This window comes from Melozone crissalis, unplaced genomic scaffold, assembly GCF_028551555.1.
Source record: "Melozone crissalis strain CALT ecotype California unplaced genomic scaffold, PUWL_Pcris_2 ptg000004l_1, whole genome shotgun sequence".
Taxonomy (NCBI): Eukaryota; Metazoa; Chordata; class Aves; order Passeriformes; family Passerellidae; genus Melozone; species Melozone crissalis.
Window position 1 is genome coordinate 22,345,001 of NW_026535782.1, and position 19,668 is coordinate 22,364,668.

Here is a 19,668-nt window from a genome sequence, read left to right on the forward strand (position 1 = left end):
CGGCTGCCTGTGGGAGGGAGCCCTGGTCTGCACTCTGGGTTTGTGTGCAGGCATTGCTTCACTGGAAATTCCTCCTGGAACCCCAAGGGGAGTGCCCCAGTTCAGAACACAGGTGCCAGAAGGCAAAAGTTACCTCAGTGGGGGCAACTGCCCTTCCTGCAGTGTGATGGCTCAGCTCCAAGTCATCTGTATTTCTGTGCTTGTTAGTTTAACAGTGATATGGGGGAGTTTGATGTAGAGTTGTTGTCACTTAATTCTTCACAGCTCCAAGTTTGTGACAAAAGCAGTTTTTGAAAGCTCACCGAGGGGAGGGAGCAACTGGTAACACACGTTTCATGTTACACAATACACAGCGTACGACCTTTACAGATGTTTTTGAAAACAGGTAATTGCAAAATTTCTCTTACATGTATTTTCTTTATTATGGATTACTTTAGTGTTACCACTGCTCATTACAACTGATGGAAAACGTTCTGTGCTCTCCAGTGAGCATCATCTCACTGGAGCACAGTCATAAAGAATCTTTGTTGTGGCTTGGCTCTACAGCATCTTCTTGAAGAAGAGTATAAATTTCTTTGGAGAAAAAAACCCCAAAGCTATATTACTCTGATTCCAGATTAGCTGTATTTTTTAAATGAGGAATTCTCTTGTATGTACAGTTACATTTCTTCCTTCAAAGTGTTTTGCAGCGTAGTAAGGATGCTGAAAGCATCTCTTGCTGAAGTAAACATTATTCCTCAATCATCAGCCTGCATCCTCTAGGAGTTGTGAAGCTGTCAGCACAGTAGCACAGCACTTTGTTGGTCTGTGGTCTAACTCCACTGAAAGCTGTTGCAGCACCCTTGCTTGGAAGGAGGAAATGTGCTGCAGTTGATCACCTCTAGATCAGCCTTTTACTTCCATTCCTTCATGCTCAGCTGTGCTGGATGATGCAGTTCCTGCTGTTCCCTGTGTAGAGCACGATGGCAGGGCAGAACTGCACAGACAGGGGTGTTCATTACTGCTTGCCTGCCTTCAGTTTGGGGCAAAGCACTTCTGGATTTGAACCATTTTGTCACTACTAAAAATCCACTGTTCTCACTTTTTCTTGCTAGTTTCAAGGGGGGTAGCCTGGAGGGAGAAGCCCCGAGTGTGTAGTGAGGTGTGAGTTCAGTTCCCATCACGGCCCAGGATCTGCTGACGTGCAAGCGGACACACGTACTCGTCCCGTTGTGTTTCCTCCCTCCTCTGCCTTTTCTGCCAGGTAGTTACTGGGCTGTTGGACATTCCTTGCATGAGTGGGTGCAGAGAGCTCCAGGGCTGATGTCCCTTGGCTTGCTGGATCAGGGGATGTGTGTGCAGGCTGCAGAGTGTGGCAGGGGCAGGAGCTGAGGGAGCCAAAAGGTTGCTCAGTGTCTGTGTGGCAGAGGCTGCACCTGCAGCACGTGGGCTGCAGCTCTGCAGGGCCAGAGCAGCTGCCTGGAGCTGGATTGGTTCATTAATTCCTTCCCTCCTCACCAAATATCAATTAATGCAAAACTAGCACAGTGGTTCCCCCAGGGGAATTAATGTGGGGGATTTCACAGAGGGGTTTGAATTCATGAATCATTTTCAGGTGGCAGACAATTCAAGGCTGACTCTAATGAGTAAAGTTATCATCAGTGTGTTTGTAGTGGGATGGTGGTGTCTTCATAAACTATCACTACTTCAAAGCCATCTTGGTTTTAGAAGCCTGCTGGTTTTCACCTGTTTGGCTTCTCCCTGTCTGTGGTAAGATAACCAGGAATAAATCTGAGCCCATACCTTAGAAAAAAGCTGATTTACTGCATGTGAATAGAAATGCAATATTTGAGTAACAAAAATCTCATAAAGGTGAACCATGGTAAAGGCTGTGATATTGGGTGGCTGTTGAACAACTGGTCTAAGGTGGACTTCCTGCAAACTACAATCTGAGTGGATATGTAGGTTTTGTTCTTTGGGGGTTTTCAGCCTGCATGTCCACAGGAAAGTTGCTGTCCTGGCAAACTGTAAAGTTTTCTTTTACACCAATGTCGGCTTGTCCTGACCTTTGGACAGGACACAGGCTTGCACCCTCATTCCAGTTCTCCTGCTGGCCTTAGCGGGCTCCTGTGAAGTTTGAGGCAACTGACGTAGAACTAAACTCGTGGTTGACCCAGAGCACACCAAAGATGGAATCCCTGCCCTGACCCACGTGCACTGCAGGGCTGTGTGTTCTATTGCCCCTGTACCGAGTGCTGCTCTACTGCTATTAGAAATGTTGGTTTCAATAGCCCTCTAGGAAAAGCCCCGCGATTCCAGGTTCAGGCCTTGACGCAAGACCATGTGTAAGCTACATTCCTGATCCTCAAAATCCCTGAATTTTGGTAAAGGGTTCTGGAATTTACAGTGAATTCTGATTTCCATGAGTTATTTTCTGTCATAACACTTGCTACTGCACCAAAGGATCAAGAAATGCCTGGCTATTTTTGATTGATATTCCTTATAATACTCAGTGGGTATTAAATTTCTTCAAAACTTAAGGACTAATCCTATGAGAACCTGCTGCCAAAATCTCATGTTTGGCTCCTGCAGTAGTTTGTGTTGGATTACACTCTGGGTTTGCATGTTTCCCATGTGTAACAGGCATCGACTTCATTGTTGTCAGCCCCTGTACTTACTGCACAGTGCAAGACAATGAAAATCAGGTTGAGCTTTATTGTTGGTGGGTGAGTCTGGGAGTTGTGAGTGACATTGGAAGTGTCAAGTTTAAGTCAAGTTCCAGATCCCAGCCTGTGCTTTTCCAAAGCTTCATCTCCTTCTATACAAGTAGTTACTTGTGCTCTTAGTGGTTTTCTTACCAACCTAGTGATTAAAAACTTAAAAAAAAAAATCATAGGTACTCCATTAGTAATAATTAGTACTATTAGTACATTAGTAATAATTATTACTCTTAAATTACTGAAATTGGTGATACACTTTATTGATTTTACTGTCACCTCTGCTATTTATCAAGTATTGATCAATGTGAATATTATAAGGTGTAGTAATGAAAAATGTTGCCAGCATAGCTCCTTAACTCTCACACCGTGCCAACCTTACCTATGGAGCTTCCTCATGAGGGTACAGTGGAGGTGACTCTTGGAAGCAAAGGGATGCCTGGAATTGCGTTCCCAAGGCAGGGCAGCTGTCCTGCATTAACATCCCCCGAGGGTATTTCAGTGAAGCTGCTTGTTCCTAGGGCATGCCCAGGGTTTGGCTGCTGCCCTGTTGGCTTCCTGCAGCAGGATTCCACTCCTGCCCTGAACCCCTCCATGTTGTTCAAGTCCCGGGTGAATGGGCTCTTTGCCACCTGCACTTGTTTGTTTCTAGCTTGGAGCACCTGCAGATGGGCAAGGCAGGGTGAAGGCTAACTTAAAACAAATGAGATGTAAAGGAGGGGGCGCCCAGGCAGCACAGAACAAGATAAATGCATGTGCACAGAAGGAACAGGAGCTACCTTGCTTTCCAAACCACACCACTTGAGCCAGAGTCATTTAAAACCAAACACTGTCAGCTGAGAGAAAAGAATTTATTAGAAACTGTTAAACACTACACAAAACTAAATTTTAGAGTATTTTTTTCAGTAGACAGCACTCCAGCCTACATACACAGTACTGTGGACTTTGGACAGCCACCGTGCTGGTAAGGTATATCTTTAGGATGAGACATTCAAGCAGCATGCACAGTGAGAAAGGGAAAGGGGTGCAAGGGAAACCCTTTTGATTTGCATAAGTTCACAGAAGGTACACTTTTGTAATTGTTTCCCACAAGGTAGTTTGGACTGAAGGAATCACCACTACCCCAGAGGCAGCAAGGGGGCTCAGCTCCCCAGCTCTGCTCTCAGTGCTGGTGCACGTTGGGAGGTTTCAGTAGAAGGTGTTTCAATAAAGAGAATTACACCTTTCATCCTACTGGAACGCAACCAGGACTCCGAGGTTGCCAAACTCCCCTTCTCACGCAGAGACCTCGCTGCTTTTCAGTAGAAACAGGAGCAGAGTCTACAGATTAAGGCAATGCATTTCTGTAATTCAACATAGAAATGGTAACAAACTCCGTATTTTCTGATAAATTCTGAAGTATTTAATTGTAAAAAATAAAGTTACTGATCACATGCTACTCTATTTGGTATTCTTCATTAGGTTTTGAAATACAGTGGAGCATCACTATAGTCACTGCCCCAACAACGTGGAAGCCAGTGACAGCTTCTCTTCCACCCAGGAGCTGCAAAACAAGAAGCCAATTACCCCTCCCTTCTCCCAGTTCAAATCCTCCCTTGTTTCTTCCACCTCCACCTCTCTTCCAAAAGAGGAGAAAACCCATGAAATATTTATCTGACTCCTGAAAGGAGCTTTATAGCAAGGCTCAACTGTATAGACTAGAAAAAGATATAAAAGTGATTAAAATCCAAAAATTCAGAGAAGGAAAATGTAATAAAGTACGCATGGCGTGATAAACCAGGATACACATAGCAATTTGCTACATTTTTTTAAAAGTGCTAACCAATTTTAGCTTAAAATAATTCAAGAGATCTTACAAATTGCTATCATAGTGTAAAACTGAGTATGTTGAAAAGCCTAAAACCTGACTTGACTGTAGAAAATGTATTATATCTGTTTCTAATTTACATAGCATTTGTATTTAGGCACACAAAAATAAATATAGACAGTCAAATGCTTCATTAAGTCTGCAGAAAGTTACAGTTAAAACCAAGCAATCAACTGTTGTGACAAACATCATGCTTTTACACCTCTGTCTCTACACCACACATGTACACGGGTGGATATCCCTTATGTCATCCTTAGGCTTCTGCAAAAGTTACTTAAAAGGTGAGAATGTTTTCTGCCAAAAACAGGTAATTTGGGAACTACTGGCTACACAGAGATAATTCCTCAGAAATCTCAACTGATACTTTCTGTTAAAATGTTTTTTTCCTGCTTCTGGGCCAGGAGGCTTTGGGCTGGAGCGGAAGCCAGGGTGATCCAACACCAAAGACTGTTATGGCACAACAGGACTGGAGGGTTAGTGACAAGATTTTAACAGCACTGTGTAAGAGTAAGGGAACAAATCGGAGTAAGGCTCCTTGGAGAAGGATCTCAAGCTGTTCTTTTGCTAAGGAGCACATGGTGATTGCAGTATTCCAGCAACCCTCCCTGCTGCTGCTTCAGTAAAACTGGTTTTACCTGAGCTGTAAGCTTTCCCCAGGCACATCCAGTGACCTGACAGCTGTTTTTAGAATGCTTGTGGTACCTCTAATAACTTGTCTCCAGTGCTCTGGGAAGCAGGAAGACACTTGGCTTCCAATGGCATGGGCTCACCAATACCAGTCTGGTGATTCATGCCACAGTCCCTAATTAATGGAGAAAAGTATCATGCAGCTGAGATTGGCACAACTGGCAGTCTGGTCAACTGGGAACCTAACAATAAATTCCAGCTTTCTTGATTTCACTTGAAGAAGAAACTTTTCTGTTTCTGAACATCTAGCTTTGGTACACTAATTTCCTGCTAGCCTAAGGGCATAACCTAAACTGAGGTTCTCAGCGTGTGGTGACTGAGGGCTCTCAACACATAAAAATTATTCAAGTTATCCCACTATCTTGAAACAAATTAAAAAACATCACAAACAATACCAAGCAGCATAATTTTTATTTGGTGTTACAACAGCTGTGCAGCACCCATGCTTTTGGGCACCACATTTTACTGTTTATGACTTTTCTTTTTAAAATCTACACAGTTGTGTTCAGACAACTCTATGTGCTTTTTTAATATACACACTGTGACCCCTGCATTCAGCCTGTCCAGTTAACACTAGAAATATTTGTCAAGGCAATTAATTATTTCATCTTTGCTATAATTAGGGAGCAATCAAAAGAAAAAATTTACTTTAATCTGACTGATCACATGTACTGTACATACCTGTTCCAAACCCAACGTACTCCAAGTTTCTAAGTTAATGCACTCTCTTATTCAAGTCAAAATGCTGTACATCTAAGTATCCACACAACCGTACATTCCTAATGATTCTTCTTTACACCTTTATTCTTTTTAGAAATCTGTTTTTAAAAAGGAATAAAGAAGTTGCCCTGCAGATCTATATTTCTTTAGAACAAAACATCATACACTACCTTGAAAAATAGTTTTATCAAAACCAAATTCAAATCACTGTCATGTACAATTTTCAGTTAACAGTTCACATTGAAATTGCACTTTGCAGATAGAATAAAACTAAAAAATGAAAACATATTCTATTTCCTTTCACAGGAGACTGCCTCTTCAGGATTTTTCTTCCGTGAATGCTTGTATTTGTCTACATACGCTTTGACTAGATTTGCCACTTTTGCAGAATTAACTTCTCCGCTCTTGCTATGACAAACCTGCAACAGTTTAAAGAACAAAAACATCTGAAACATTTCCCTTGATTTGCCACAATCCCTCATTATTCATTTATTTCCCAACACTTCTGATTCTTCCATCCCAGGCAAAACATATTTTAAAACTCTTAATACTTTCCAATTGCTCCCCTAAATACTTCTGAATTCCCATTCAATTCTTCCACACAATAACCAGGTTTTGTTTTGAGAAGCCAAAGAAAGCTCTTGTGGATGGAGAAAGATGAAAGGTATTTCTGCTTCTCCCTCTTCTCCCTTTCCAGCACCAATGGGCTGTTCCCAGAAAAACGAGAAACCCACCCCAAAGCTTGCCCCAAGGTGAAATGTGTGCAGCTTGGAATTACTGGACCCACTTACTTTATCTACAGCTTTCCGCACAATTTCTTTGTATTCCTCCTTGGTGATATCTTTGTTTTGGTAGAAAGGTTTGATCGCCAGCTTGACCTCTTGTGCTGCTTTTTCTTGAATTAACAATTTCTGAAGAGAAAACAAACTTGAGTGTTATATTTCACTGCCTATGTATCTTTATCAATCCCAAGTTAAAACTTTATAGGAAAAGGTTGCTACAGAAGATTAGAAAACCACCCCCCCCGCCCCCTACACATTTCAGCTCTCATGGGAGCTGCCCGTGCTCTGCTAAGCACAGAACGTTTTCCCATAGCAATTCCAGTGATATTTATAATAGTGCTGATTTAAAGAAGATTACATTAAAAAGAGTCAGAGGCTAATCTGTGTCCTATGATGGCCACAAAAATATTACATACATGATGGTATGGAGTACATTACACTGAGGGGTTATTGTCATAACTTGCTATTTCTTAGTACATCAAAATGCATTTATATAAAAATTAAATTTTATATGTTTTAATGTAAATATATAAACAGTGTATATAAAATATATGCTGAACTTTGAACTTGCCTGGTCCTTCTTCGAGCTGTCTGCACTGGCTTCCACTGTTACACTTGCTTTGTTTTCTCCCAATTTTACAGCTGCATTAGAGCTCTTCATGTGACCTGATGACGTTGCATTACCCGAATTTGGTCCCTGAACTGTTCCCACGTTTCCCAGGACTGCTGCTGGAGCAGGCAAAGCTGGAGCACTCATGCTGTTACTTACATGAGAAGCGTTTGAAATACCCTGTTTTAAAAAGTTATCAGCAGTTAATACATCATTCTTCTATATGGCAATGTGCCTTTCTAGGAGTCTCAGCTGCTCCAGAACAAGCACAAATACTGCATGCTTTGGTTCATTACCTAACTTCCACACTGCTCATTATTATGGAAGGTACACACATTACATTAGATTGACTCAAAGAGAAAACAAAAAGAAAAGCTTGAAAAGTAAAGCATCTTCCATGTCACCACAATGGCTGCCATTTTCCAGCTCTGATCCCAGTAATAAAATACCCTGCAAACAGGCACAGAGGGTGTTAGAACAAGGGGAAGGAAGTTTATGGCTGCAGAATCAACTTGATTTACAAAACAAGGCTGTGATAAATTGACATTTTCTAAAAAAAGTCAGCACCTAAACACACCTGCAAAAGGTATCACCCAAAGCCACACTAGCATTCCTGCATCATACTGATGCTGCTTTGAAAACACCTATTTTCACATTTGTTATCAGCTTGAACTTGCAAATATAAATACATAGGCAAGAGATGAAACGCTGGCTGAAGTAACAGGATCTGTTTTTCAGGAAAAGCCATTTTCTGGCCATTTCCAAACACCACCAAAATGCACTGTACATACTTTGGAACTGAGAAATTAAGTAGCTCTCAGACTTCAGATAGAGGCCATTTTTAGCAAAAGCCCAGAACATCCTCCTGGCATGTTTCTGACAGGCTACACTAAATGTTGCTTTTTTGCAGGTCACCACCGTTACTCTTTACACATCTGCATTTATCCATATGGAAAATAATGAAACAGGAATCTGAGCTCTTTGGAAAGGACATAGAAATGGAGCTGTTATAGCCAGCATGCTAACGCTCACCGGTGTGCTGTCTTCATTTTCCTTTCAGCAGGAAGGACAGGTGGTGTCCTGCAGTATTCAGTCATTTCTATTGTGCACCACTGAGGGGTTGTTGAATGAAAGCTCAAAGAAAAAGCAGCAGCAGCTGCAAGAGCATTCAGGTTCATGGACACCAGTCCACAAAAGCAGGTAAGAGCAACAAGTGTAACATGGGCTTTACAATAGGTAAAGCTGCATTTTGTAGCAATACACAATCTTTACTGGAATTTATTTATTGCTACACTAGATACTCATTTCAGAGGTTTGAGGCCTATGTTCTGACTACTTACATTTTTGGAGGTTAAATCTACTAGATTTCCAATCGTGAAAATATTTTAATTAAGACATGAGGCATTAATTAAATCAACAAGAAATCTACCAGCATTTTAGTTCCAGCAGTACCTTGCTGGTTTACTTTGCAGTGTATTAAGTTATTTCATATGGCCTGTAACCCCACTCAGTATTTCCCACAGCACTCAACTCTCCTTGTTGTAAGTTAATGACTATAAACAGATGACAGCAGTGAAAAGTGAGAATAATGCAGGCCATTTATCAGTTCACTTCAGATCTTTACAGGTGATGCATGAAAACAGAGGGCTAGAAATCGTTTGCTCACTTTTTCAACCTGCAATGTAGGGGAAAGTGGTTTAGGTTAAAACAGGCAGCAGCAAAAGAAAAGCACAAACCCCAGTCAACTCCTGAAGAGCCCTTTACTTATCATAAATGCAGTATTACATCTTCTTGCAGGGCCATGGGTTCTCCTCCAAATTGTTCATATTCTTTTCCTTGATACAAAAGCTCTTAATGTAAACAGCCAGCTACAGGAGGAGTTCACATACATAAGAGTTGTTTTAAAGATATCTTGAGTGTCACAAAAAGATGGTCTGACCTGCCCTAAGCATGGCAGAGTCTTTTTGAAACTGGAGAAATAAAGTGGGAGTTAGGTCTCAAACAGGGCATGCAAAACCAGGAAAATCGGGTAAGTAGGTAGAAGTAAAAAACACCAAAGAGACCTCAGAAATTATTAATTAAAAAGCTCAAAAGATTAAACAGAATAAAAAATGTGTGTGTGGGGAAGCCACTGAGATGGTGACAGCTGGAGAATGGAAGTGTGGAAGAAATGGGTGCCATGTAGTACTTGGCAATTTTCCTCTGTTGATAGACCCCCCCATGGGATGAGAACTGCAACACAGAAGTTTAGATCACTTCTTACATGCTGCTGAAACGGTATTCAAGCATTTCCTAAAATGTTTAAAAATCAGATTTGAAAGGGGAAGATTTAGTTTTGGAAGCAGGTCACTTCTAAGATAAAAAAGATAATGGACAACACTGATGAAATTTTTCAGTGTTTCATTACCACAAAAACCTGGTTATGATGCTGTATGTTGTTACTTTTTAAAAGCTACAGCCCATATGCTCATGGATGCTTCCACTTCAAATTTGGTGCAGAGTGGAAAAAAGCAGGCAAGAGAGAAAGAAACTGCAAGTATAAATTTATGGTATTCAAGATAAAGAATCCTTAACTGGTATTATTTCACCACTGTTCTTGCCATGGCTTCTGATAAAGCATACCTGCAATTGTTTTCCATCTTGCTGTGAAGCAATGTAGTTGACTTGTTGAGATGGTGGGGGTGGAGGTGGAGGCGGAGGTAATCCCTGAGAAATATTTGTGGGAGCAGCTACCTGTATGAGAGGCACTCCAGCAGGGAGATGCATGGCCATTGGAGGGTGCATGTTGAAAGGATTTCGTTGCATATTCATCAACGGAGGATGGACACCCACTGGATACGGGAAGATATTCATAGGTTGGTGCTGTGCATTCACTTGTGGCATTACATTCATTTGTTGTTGCATCATATTAATTGCTAACTGAGAACCATCATTTTGCTGGTTGCCTTGGTCTTTGAGGTTTGAATCTGCCAAAACAAAAAAACAGACAGTGCATCAAGAAGAAATTCTGTACTTCATAAAGCAAAGTGGGAGCCAGGTGTGTAAACTCTTAATTAGGGATGGATTATCAAAAAGCTTTCTATAATCTGAGTATTTTCAAGATATTGCACAGCACTCACCACCACACGTGCCATGAAACCAAATGCTAGTTTCAAAGTTTAAAAAATGTAGGTTACTATGAAAGCCTGCATTTTGAATTTTTTTTCTATACTTGTTGCCATAACAAATCCAATAAATTATTTCATCACAATGAAACTGCAATTTTTCATCAAAGAGCAGGAAGACAACATAATTTACCCAGTAAATTTACCTTCTGCAATTGCAGAAGGTTAGTCACACATTACCACATCAGCAAGTCTCTGCTCCTGATTCACACACGCTCACTGTACACTTCTGGTAATTACAGAAATACTCTGCTGGGATTTTTCACACTGAGCAATAAGTCATCCTCAAACCATTTAACAGATACTCATATTCAGAAAGAGTTGTTCAAAAACCCCATCATGGTACAACAAGTAAAACCCAGAAGTAAAAATAACCTCTTGGGGTAGCAGGTAGCACTTCTTAACTGAATTACTTTGATATCCCATCTTCTCCTCAACAGAAGCCAAAAAGTTAAAATCTTTTTAAAAGCAGCAAGACTTCCAGAAGTCAATATCTTAGTTTGGAGAAATGATTGCTATGCTGCAATTTAGATGTCCTTCCTTAGAATCCCTTCCTCGAGGAACCCTGTCATCTAATTCACAGGGATTGCAACCTAAGGCCTTACATGTCAGCCCAAATCCTCATTTGTAAAGATAATGGGATAACAGAATCACTGAGGTTGGAAGGGACCTACTGAGACTCTCTGGTTCAGCCTCCTTGCTCAAGCAGGGTCAGCAAAAGCAGGTTGCCCTGGAGGACCATGTCATGATGGCAACTTAGCCTGTTTTATCCAGTAATCAGAGATTGTTGTACTATTCTCAGCTTCTTAAAGTGAATAACAGCATGACTGCTTCTGAACTACATTAAAAAGTCTCTGAATCACAAAATGCTTTCAGTTACAGGTTTGGTAGGTTTTCCCTGCAGCAGATAGAAGGGTGACAATGTTGCCTCAAAACTAGGAAGGCACTGATGCAGTTATCTCTCACAAGAGGAGAAAACTACTTGCATATGGGATGAAAATGCATAAAAATGAAAGGCAGAATAAGGAGAGAGTGCAAGAGTGCAAGTCTTCAGTGTCTTCAGAAATGGATTTCATAGTTCTTGAAGTCAATCCACATCTATCTTTAAAGATTAATAATCAGGGCATTAATAATCTCTGGATGACTTCTTAACTACTCAGAATCAATCTCATCTACAGTTCAGTTAACTTACTTTCTACCAAAAAGTTTATTTCTGTCAGGGCAGTTGTCTTTTAGATATAAAAACCCCTCTAAAACTGATTTAGACTGATACTAACATTTTGGAGGAATTTTAAAACTGAAATACAGTAAAGGCACTGGTTTTGTATTTATAAATTACCCTAAATTTTCAGAAAGCATTTAAACAGGACTATTTATCTAGGAGCAAGATAACAATATGCTGCTTGGTCATCTCTAAAATCTGCCATGTGGGTCTGCAGAGGGAAATTCATATATCTTTGAAACAAATTAGCCTTTTTAAAGTTTTGCAGATGCTAAAAGTAACTATGAAGATATGCTTTCTCTTCAGCCAAATCAATTTACATCCGCAGCACTCCTCAGATGCACTCCTTAAACCTGAACTTGGGCTTTATGCAAAACCAAGAAGCCGTCAAAATACAAGAAATCACCAAATTCCACCTTTACCCCTCCATATTGCAAAAAGAGTATGGATTCACCCAAAATATTTTTTTAAAGAACTTATCAGCAGATCAGATCACAGGACAATGTGACAGGATTTTGTTCAGCTATTGCATCTGTGACTAAGCTATCATACTTCAAAACCATTAATACCTTGTTCAGGTGTCTCCTCTTCTTGTCTCATTCCCCATCCAGACTGTGGGCTTGATGAATTGCGTCCCCTTCTTGAATAATAATTCTGCACATCAGCAGGTAAAGTCTTCCTCACAGCCCAGCTGGATGCAGATGTCCACCCAGACCTATCAGCAGGTGTTTCGAAAGAAAACTCTTGCTCATTCTTACGCTTGCATGGCTGCTGTTCCGAGGACCTCGAAGCTTCATTCCCAGAACCATCTGAGTTCCCTGAGAGAGGTTTTCTGTTTTGCCAGTGACTTTCACTCTGGTCTCCATACATGAAACCACTTCGGCCACGGCCACCTCGGCCACGCTGACCTCTCCCTCGATTCGGAATCCAACCCGAACCAAAGTTTTTATTCCAAGACTGTCCTGCATTATCATGCCTGCTCTCTTCCCAATGTGGTTTCTCTCTCTCTCTGTTCCTGGCCTCAGGAACAGAGTTTACCCTCTCCATTACCCAGTCTGGACAATCATTCCTCTGCTTATCTGAAGAACACTGATCATCGTTGCTTTTTTCTGTATTATTGTCCTTCTCTTTTTTAAGATTTTCATTCTGTTCCTCTTGATCATTTCTCCTGTATCGATCATTTCCTCTGGGACTTCTCCAGCTGTCATTTGCCCATCTGTCTTTCCATCGAGGTGAATAATTTTCCCTCTCATTTCTAGTGAATGAAGAACCTTTATTTCTAGTCCTAGATCGTGATCTTGATCTAGAGCGTGACCGTGACCTAGACCACCTCCTATTTCTTCTTTCTCTGTCACGACCTCTTCTTTGATTATCTCTATCACTGCTTCGAGACCTAGATTTTCGCCTTGGAGATGAATCCTTAATTCGTGATCGAGAAGATGATCTCCTGCTTTCCCTGACAGTTTCCCTTTTGGGAGATCGAGATGGTGTTTTTTTCTCATCTTTGAGTGTGTCTCTCTTTGGAGAACAAGATAAGGATCTCCTTCCCTCTTTCACAACTACCTTCTTGGGTGATCGTGAGCTCCTGTCTTCAGCTGTCTCCCTTTTAGGGGATGGTGATTGAGATTGCCTGCCCTCTCTCCCAGAAGGAGACCAAGTTGTCGATGGAGAGTGAAATCTAGATCTTCTAGTTCGAGCCTTTTTCTCTTTTTTGAGCTCTGGCTGGGACTCTCTTGCTTGAGGAACAGTTTCATCTTTTTCATCAGAACCTGATAGAGAGTTTCCCACATCACACTGTAAGGTGTTCACTTCTTGCTCTGTACTCTCAGGTGGCACTAACTGCTCAATCTTAGGTTCATTCTGGTCACTGCAAAACGAGTCACAGTCCATTGGTATCATTTCATTGTTATCTTCACCAAAATGTTTATGTTCAGCATTTACTGGTGGAGACTCTGAAGTTCCACCCTCCTCGCTTTCTGAAATGGTGTTTTCTTTTGAGGGCTGTTCTGAGGTACTGTCCATAGAAATACTGTGTATTAATGCAGCTGGTTCTTCATCTTGAACAGGTTTTGCATCTGCACAGTCTCCTACTGGTTTTAGTTCAGTCTCAGAATTATCTGTTTCCATGGCTTCAGGATGCTCAGGCAACTCACTTCCAGGGCTCTCCAATGGCTGATCTTTTCCCAGAGGATACAAATGTTCCAACAATTCATTTTCTGGACTAGCTATGGGCTGATCTACTTTTGTCAAAGTTTCTGTGTTCTCCATTAATTCTTTCTGAGGACTACATGATGTCTGATCTACTTTTTCAGAAGCTGCATGGTCACATACATCATCTTTGGGACTAGCTACTGTTTCCACTTGTTCAAGAGTATTTTCACAATTGTCCTGACTGTCAAGATCTGCATTTGTTTCAATAACATCTTTTACTTTAAATTCCTGACTTTCACTTCCTAAAGTTAGTATTGGGAGCTCTTGAAGAGAAAAACTAACATCTGCATTGCCTGAATTGTCTTCATCTCTGTCACATTCTCCTGTAGTTTCCTCAATTTCTGCATGCTCACTACAGCTTTCCAATCCATTAGCAGATTCTGTTTCTACATTATTCTCCTGTGGGAGGCTTGCATTATTGCTTTCATTATCTGACTGGTGGTCCTTATCTAAAGGTAAGACTGCTTCAGGCTCAGCAATGTCATCATCTTCCACTGAGCCACAGGGTGATTTTTCAGAACGTGCAGAACGTCTCAGTTTCTTTTTAACTGCAGGTGTTTGTTGTTTAACTGCTCTTTTAGACTTGCGTTTTGGAGGAGCATTCTCTGCTTCTGAGTGAGTTTTATTCAGAGATGGGTTATTGCTTTCAGGGGCACTGCAAGCAGAACTGCTTGATCGAGGGGAGCTCCGAGACTGAGTCAGAGCCTCGTTTTTGCTGTTCCGTGCAGATCTTCTCGTAGGAGTAGTAGCAACTGATTTCCTCCTACTTCCTCTAGTACCAGATGAACCAGAAGCTTCCTTTTTCTCTTCTCCTTCTTGGGTACATGCAACAGCATATCCTTTGCCTAAAGATTCTAATAAAAACAGAAGACATTAAGATTTGATAATAATCATTTATCTGAACATATTTAAGAACATAAAAGGGCCTTCTGCAGCATAACAGATATCCTCCAATAATACAATTTAAGATTTAGTATGTAATACTGCCACAGCTTTTTTTCTTTTTTAAATGAAAACTGGTTGTTTTAAAGAACAGAAACAAGGTAAAGTGACACATCAGACATCTGAACACACAGTTTAGAAGCTGGCATGGCTACATGGACAATGACAGCATGCACAGTGAAACTGCTATTGAAATGGCTGCTCAAAGATAGCCAGCATTTAAGCTGTTAGAAAAGTAATTAATTAACCACACATCAGTGTTAGCATATAGCAGTTCCTGTCGCTATAACACAGGCTTGTTGTTATGAAGCACAGTACTAGAGAATGGGACATCTTCCAGTGGCCACCAGTGGATGATCACATGTGCAGCAGTTGATCAGGTACAGCAATGACAGTGCAAACTTATTCAGTTATAGGGCAAACTGAACTTAAACTCTGCCACAAGATACCCAAGATGCCAGCAGCACATACAGTGTGCAGCCTACAGTGCATTAAAAAAACAAAAGCTCTACAAAGAATGACTGAGGCACACCTAGCAAGCAGCTCAGCTCTTGTGTTGATACTGCACTAATTTATTTCATGCCATCTACCATTCGACAAAAGACTTGGTAGGGAAGCTAAGGGTTCACTGCACAGGGAAGACTGCACTGTCAGCTATGAAAGCTTCTGGTGGACAGCTCAAGAATTAAAGATTAATGATAATTAAGAAAATATACTTGAATGTAATACTTCAGAACTAAATTAATTTATTGGGATGTCCATTAATTTGTTTCACATTTTGTGTAGATTTCAGGAAGCATCAAGGATGTGGTGCTAAAATGCATTCTTTCATGGCTTCAATTTCATACACGAACAGTGCAAACTAAGAAAGATTAATTGCTATAGATTTTGCAATAAATCTCTCACATCACAAACATGTGATTTTAACTCTGCACATTATTTCCCATGCTTCTGCTACAGCAAAAATTTGGCCAATGTATTCACAAACATATTTTAGAAAAATAAGATTGGAATAAGAAAACTAAGTAACTGCAAAAAAGCCTCTTTCTACCACTTACTACTTTGTTAGCAGAACCAAAAAAACCTATCACTGTATTAAATGCAAACAATAACTTCAAGAGAATTCCATAACCACCTTGCTAGCTTTTAAAACAGCACAGGACTACAATCACATCCTGTGACCTTCCTTGCAAACACAATAATTAGCCTGAACATGAAAAAAAAAAAAGGACTGCTTCTGGGTTTTGCATGTCCAATGATCAAATAATCCCTTGAGAAAATGAAAACCAACATCAACTGTATAGAAGGTACCATGTATTTAAAAGAAAATAACATGACAGTAAAGAACTTCCAGGGAATTTCAGGTGACTGACACTATTTCGGGTATCTACTCTAACAGTCTCACCAATCATTTTGTTACAAAGTGACTTTACAGCGGTTAAGCAGCACTTAGCAACAGACAGCTGTTTCAGACTAATTATGTCTTCAAACCTACTACAATAGCCAGGAAATCAAGTCAGGTGTTACATGACATTTCATATTTTAATATCTAAATTTTAATTATTTTCTTCAGGGGAGAAGAAATCTTGCAATAATAATAAAAAGAAAAACTCCAGCAGAATACCAGTGGAATGTGGGAATCTGGACAGAATTAAAAGGCGACTTATTTTTCTAGCACATTCAAAATCTACATGTGAAGCACAAATCCTTTTTTAGCATGTCCTACTACTTGTAACATTTTAACAGAAAAGCTTCACAAGATTTGGACTTGCACCAAATAAAAGACATTTCAACTCACTAACTCTTTACTGAAAAATATTTTAATCACACAAAAACTCCATAATGCCAGCATAAATCTTAGTGGTATTCGTAGATTCACTAAAGCGTTTTCAGGTCAAGTTAGTAAAACAGACTATTTAATGATAGCAGACTACTAAAACTGCAGCAGCTACAGGGATGATTCAGACACTATAGTTATATGGTCATTATTGATATTTGTATGCCTCCTTGTACAACTCTGGAAGCCAGTGTCAGCTGTTACTCTGCTGCAAAACTGTATACTTTAGGTGAGACCAAAAGTTGAGAGAAGCATAAAAGGAAAATAAAAAATGCTTATGCTATGATGTTTCAGGCACAATTTAGTAAGAAATGAAAGAACCAGCTTGCATCTTTTTTAAAATGTATTTATTGTCTTCATTCTCCTTTTCTTCACCTTTTTAAAAAGTCTGTGTCCTTTTATATATATATATATATATATATATATGTATATACTTGCTGCGCATCTCTAACAATATTCAGATTAGGTTCCTCTTTACCTTTGTCTTTACCTTTTCTTATGCATGCTGTCCTTTCACTCAGATGCTATATAAAAATGAAATGGGGTAGGAACACTCACTCAACAGAATGTGACTAAAATCCTCAAGGGACATCTTCATGTCCACCATCCCCTTGTTTTACTAGGAAATTTTAAGACTCTTACTTCCTGCATGCTCCTTATCAATAGAAAGTATTTAAATAAAATGTGAAGATGACTTAAAACTCTGAATCTTAAAACACTGTAGTATGTTGGCACTAATCTTATAATTCAATCTTTGTCCACAGTACAAGCATCAAAATTCTAATCAAGACAAATGATAAGATTCTGTTCTAAATATAATTTTTTAATGCTTCTGGGACATCCTAACAAAAAAGCTTGACTATAGAAGTGGAAAACCAGACAGGGAAGTCAAGAGGTATGAGCTGACATGTATATTACTAGAAGCAAAGTGGTTAAGGATCAGCTACAATGCACTGCCAAACATCAGAGACCTGAGGAAGCAACCTATTCATTTTTCACTGGGAAATGTGGAGGTGAAACACATACCTTTAAAAAGAATAAAGAATATGAATGCAACTTTTTCATCATCCTACTACTACTTAATTCCTTCCAGTAATTTATTTTGACACAATTTTCATAAGCCAGGAGACCCAAATCTGTCCTATCTGCCTACTAGACAAGTGAAAGTGGTGTGATTCCCAATTCAAAGAAGGTATTAACTCAAGCCTTATAAAAGACGACTCCTTTGTTTCCACTTTTTTGAACTTGTGCAGCTTTTTGGAAGAGGAACTACATTTTTGCTAAGCATGGAGACAGAGGCTGTTAAAGTAACTGGAGGAAGGCAATTCCTTCCATGTCTTGTCTTCTGCTGCTTTCCTGACAGACCATGGAGCTCCAGCACTTTTGCAAGGTTTTGCCCAGTAGAGCTTGTAGGCAAACTGAAAAAGATCCATACACTTCACTGCTTCCTGACTAATGTTCTTCCCTGCTAGAAAGGTTTGTTCCTCACAGCACACAATATACCTCTGAAATATGCCATTCATAATGCATCAAAGTAAGATTTATCCTCGAACAACAGGAAATGACGAAAGAAGAGCACAAAATGTTGCAATTAGAAATGGAATGAAGTTACATAAATACTTATTAATTTAATCTTCAAAAGAATAAGTTATACCAGCTTTGAGGTGGATGATTTATGTTCTGTACTCCAAATTCAGAAATTAGGTAGCTGATTTTGAAATAGTAGCAAACTGCATCAAAACAGATTTTTTTTTTCCCATTAAGTGTAACTAACTCTGTTTGATTTCTAATAATCATATTTTAAGAATACTCCACATGAGCTATAAAGAAAACTTACAAAAAAAAAGTTTACCAAAGTTTTCCAAAGGCCTGATATTTGTTGGAAGAACTCTTCCAGCCACTGCAGAAGAAGTGAGAAGACAGGTCTCAGCTTCAACTCCGCAAGATATTAAAGGAGCACTGCAAAGTAAAAGCAAAAGCAGTGACATAAGTTGTTTTAGCTGTTTGCAGCAAGTCTTGGAAACAATGCACAAAATCAAAACACATTAGGCAACTACAATATTTTTAACTTCATCAGAGCTGGAGAGAAACACAAAGCTGGCAGTGAACAAAACTTTCCTTGTCATATTTAATTTCAGATTTATTTTACTGCCTAATCTATTAAAACTGTTTGAACAAGGTATGTTATGTTAAAGCAATATACATCTGGCTTTCTTTAAAGTCAAATATAGAACAGCAACAGCCCAGTCCAAAGTAGTAGGTTACAGCACTGGAAATAAGGGAATGAGTGCTGATTCAGTACTTCAGCAGAACAGCAACCATTTCTGCAGAAAAAGGAGAAATTGTCTACATGAGAATTTAGAAAATACTCCTTTTTTTTTTTTTCTTCATACAAACAAAAAATATATATTTATTCAGACTCCTTCAGAAAACCTTGGGCAAAAACAGTTCAGTTAGGGATCTACAATTTTTGCATTATGGCTGAGTTGGAATGAAAATTCTCCTTAGAAAATGCAAATGTAATAAATTTATTATTTCAATCCTAGATGCAATTTTTATTGTAATTTTAAAACTCTTCACTTGCAATTTTAACTTTAATCTTTTTTTAATACCAAAAAGAGCAAAGAGATATGTAATGAAATTAAGATCATAGAACCAATTTCTTATTGTGTTATTTTAAAATCAGTTATTTTTATGGTTCTGCTTTACAGTCACAAAAAATATCCTTAGGGCATGCTTTAACACACATCTGCTCTCTGACAAAAAAACCCATAGAATTACTTTATGTTCTCGGTTTCACTTGATACAACTCCTGTTAGCTCTTTTTAGATGCAAACAGGATTTTTTTATAAATGATTACAGAAAAAGTGATAGAACCAACCCATGAAAGTAAGATACAGGGTACTGTGGGGACTCAGAATCAGATTGAT

The 19,668-nt window shown here is 39.5% G+C and overlaps 1 protein-coding gene across 2 annotated transcripts in view; it reads right to left on the bottom strand.

Moving 5' to 3' along the window:
• Nucleotides 1-3,546: 3,546 nt before the first annotated feature.
• SCAF11 (SR-related CTD associated factor 11) overlaps nt 3,547-19,668 on the bottom strand; it is a 50,569-nt gene continuing 34,447 nt past the window's right edge. The window contains exons 10-15 of one of the 2 annotated variants that reach the window (XM_054276578.1): nt 18,591-18,697; nt 12,318-14,813; nt 10,096-10,328; nt 7,324-7,542; nt 6,762-6,881; nt 3,547-6,389 (exon numbers count right to left, since the gene is read on the bottom strand). In XM_054276578.1, coding sequence (XP_054132553.1) covers nt 6,261-6,389; nt 6,762-6,881; nt 7,324-7,542; nt 10,096-10,328; nt 12,318-14,813; nt 18,591-18,697 — 3,304 coding nt within the window. In that variant the 3' untranslated portion in view covers nt 3,547-6,260. Of the gene's footprint in view, nt 6,390-6,761; nt 6,882-7,323; nt 7,543-9,984; nt 10,329-12,317; nt 14,814-18,590; nt 18,698-19,668 lie in introns of both variants that reach the window. The other variant, XM_054276569.1, reaches the window with a different exon arrangement.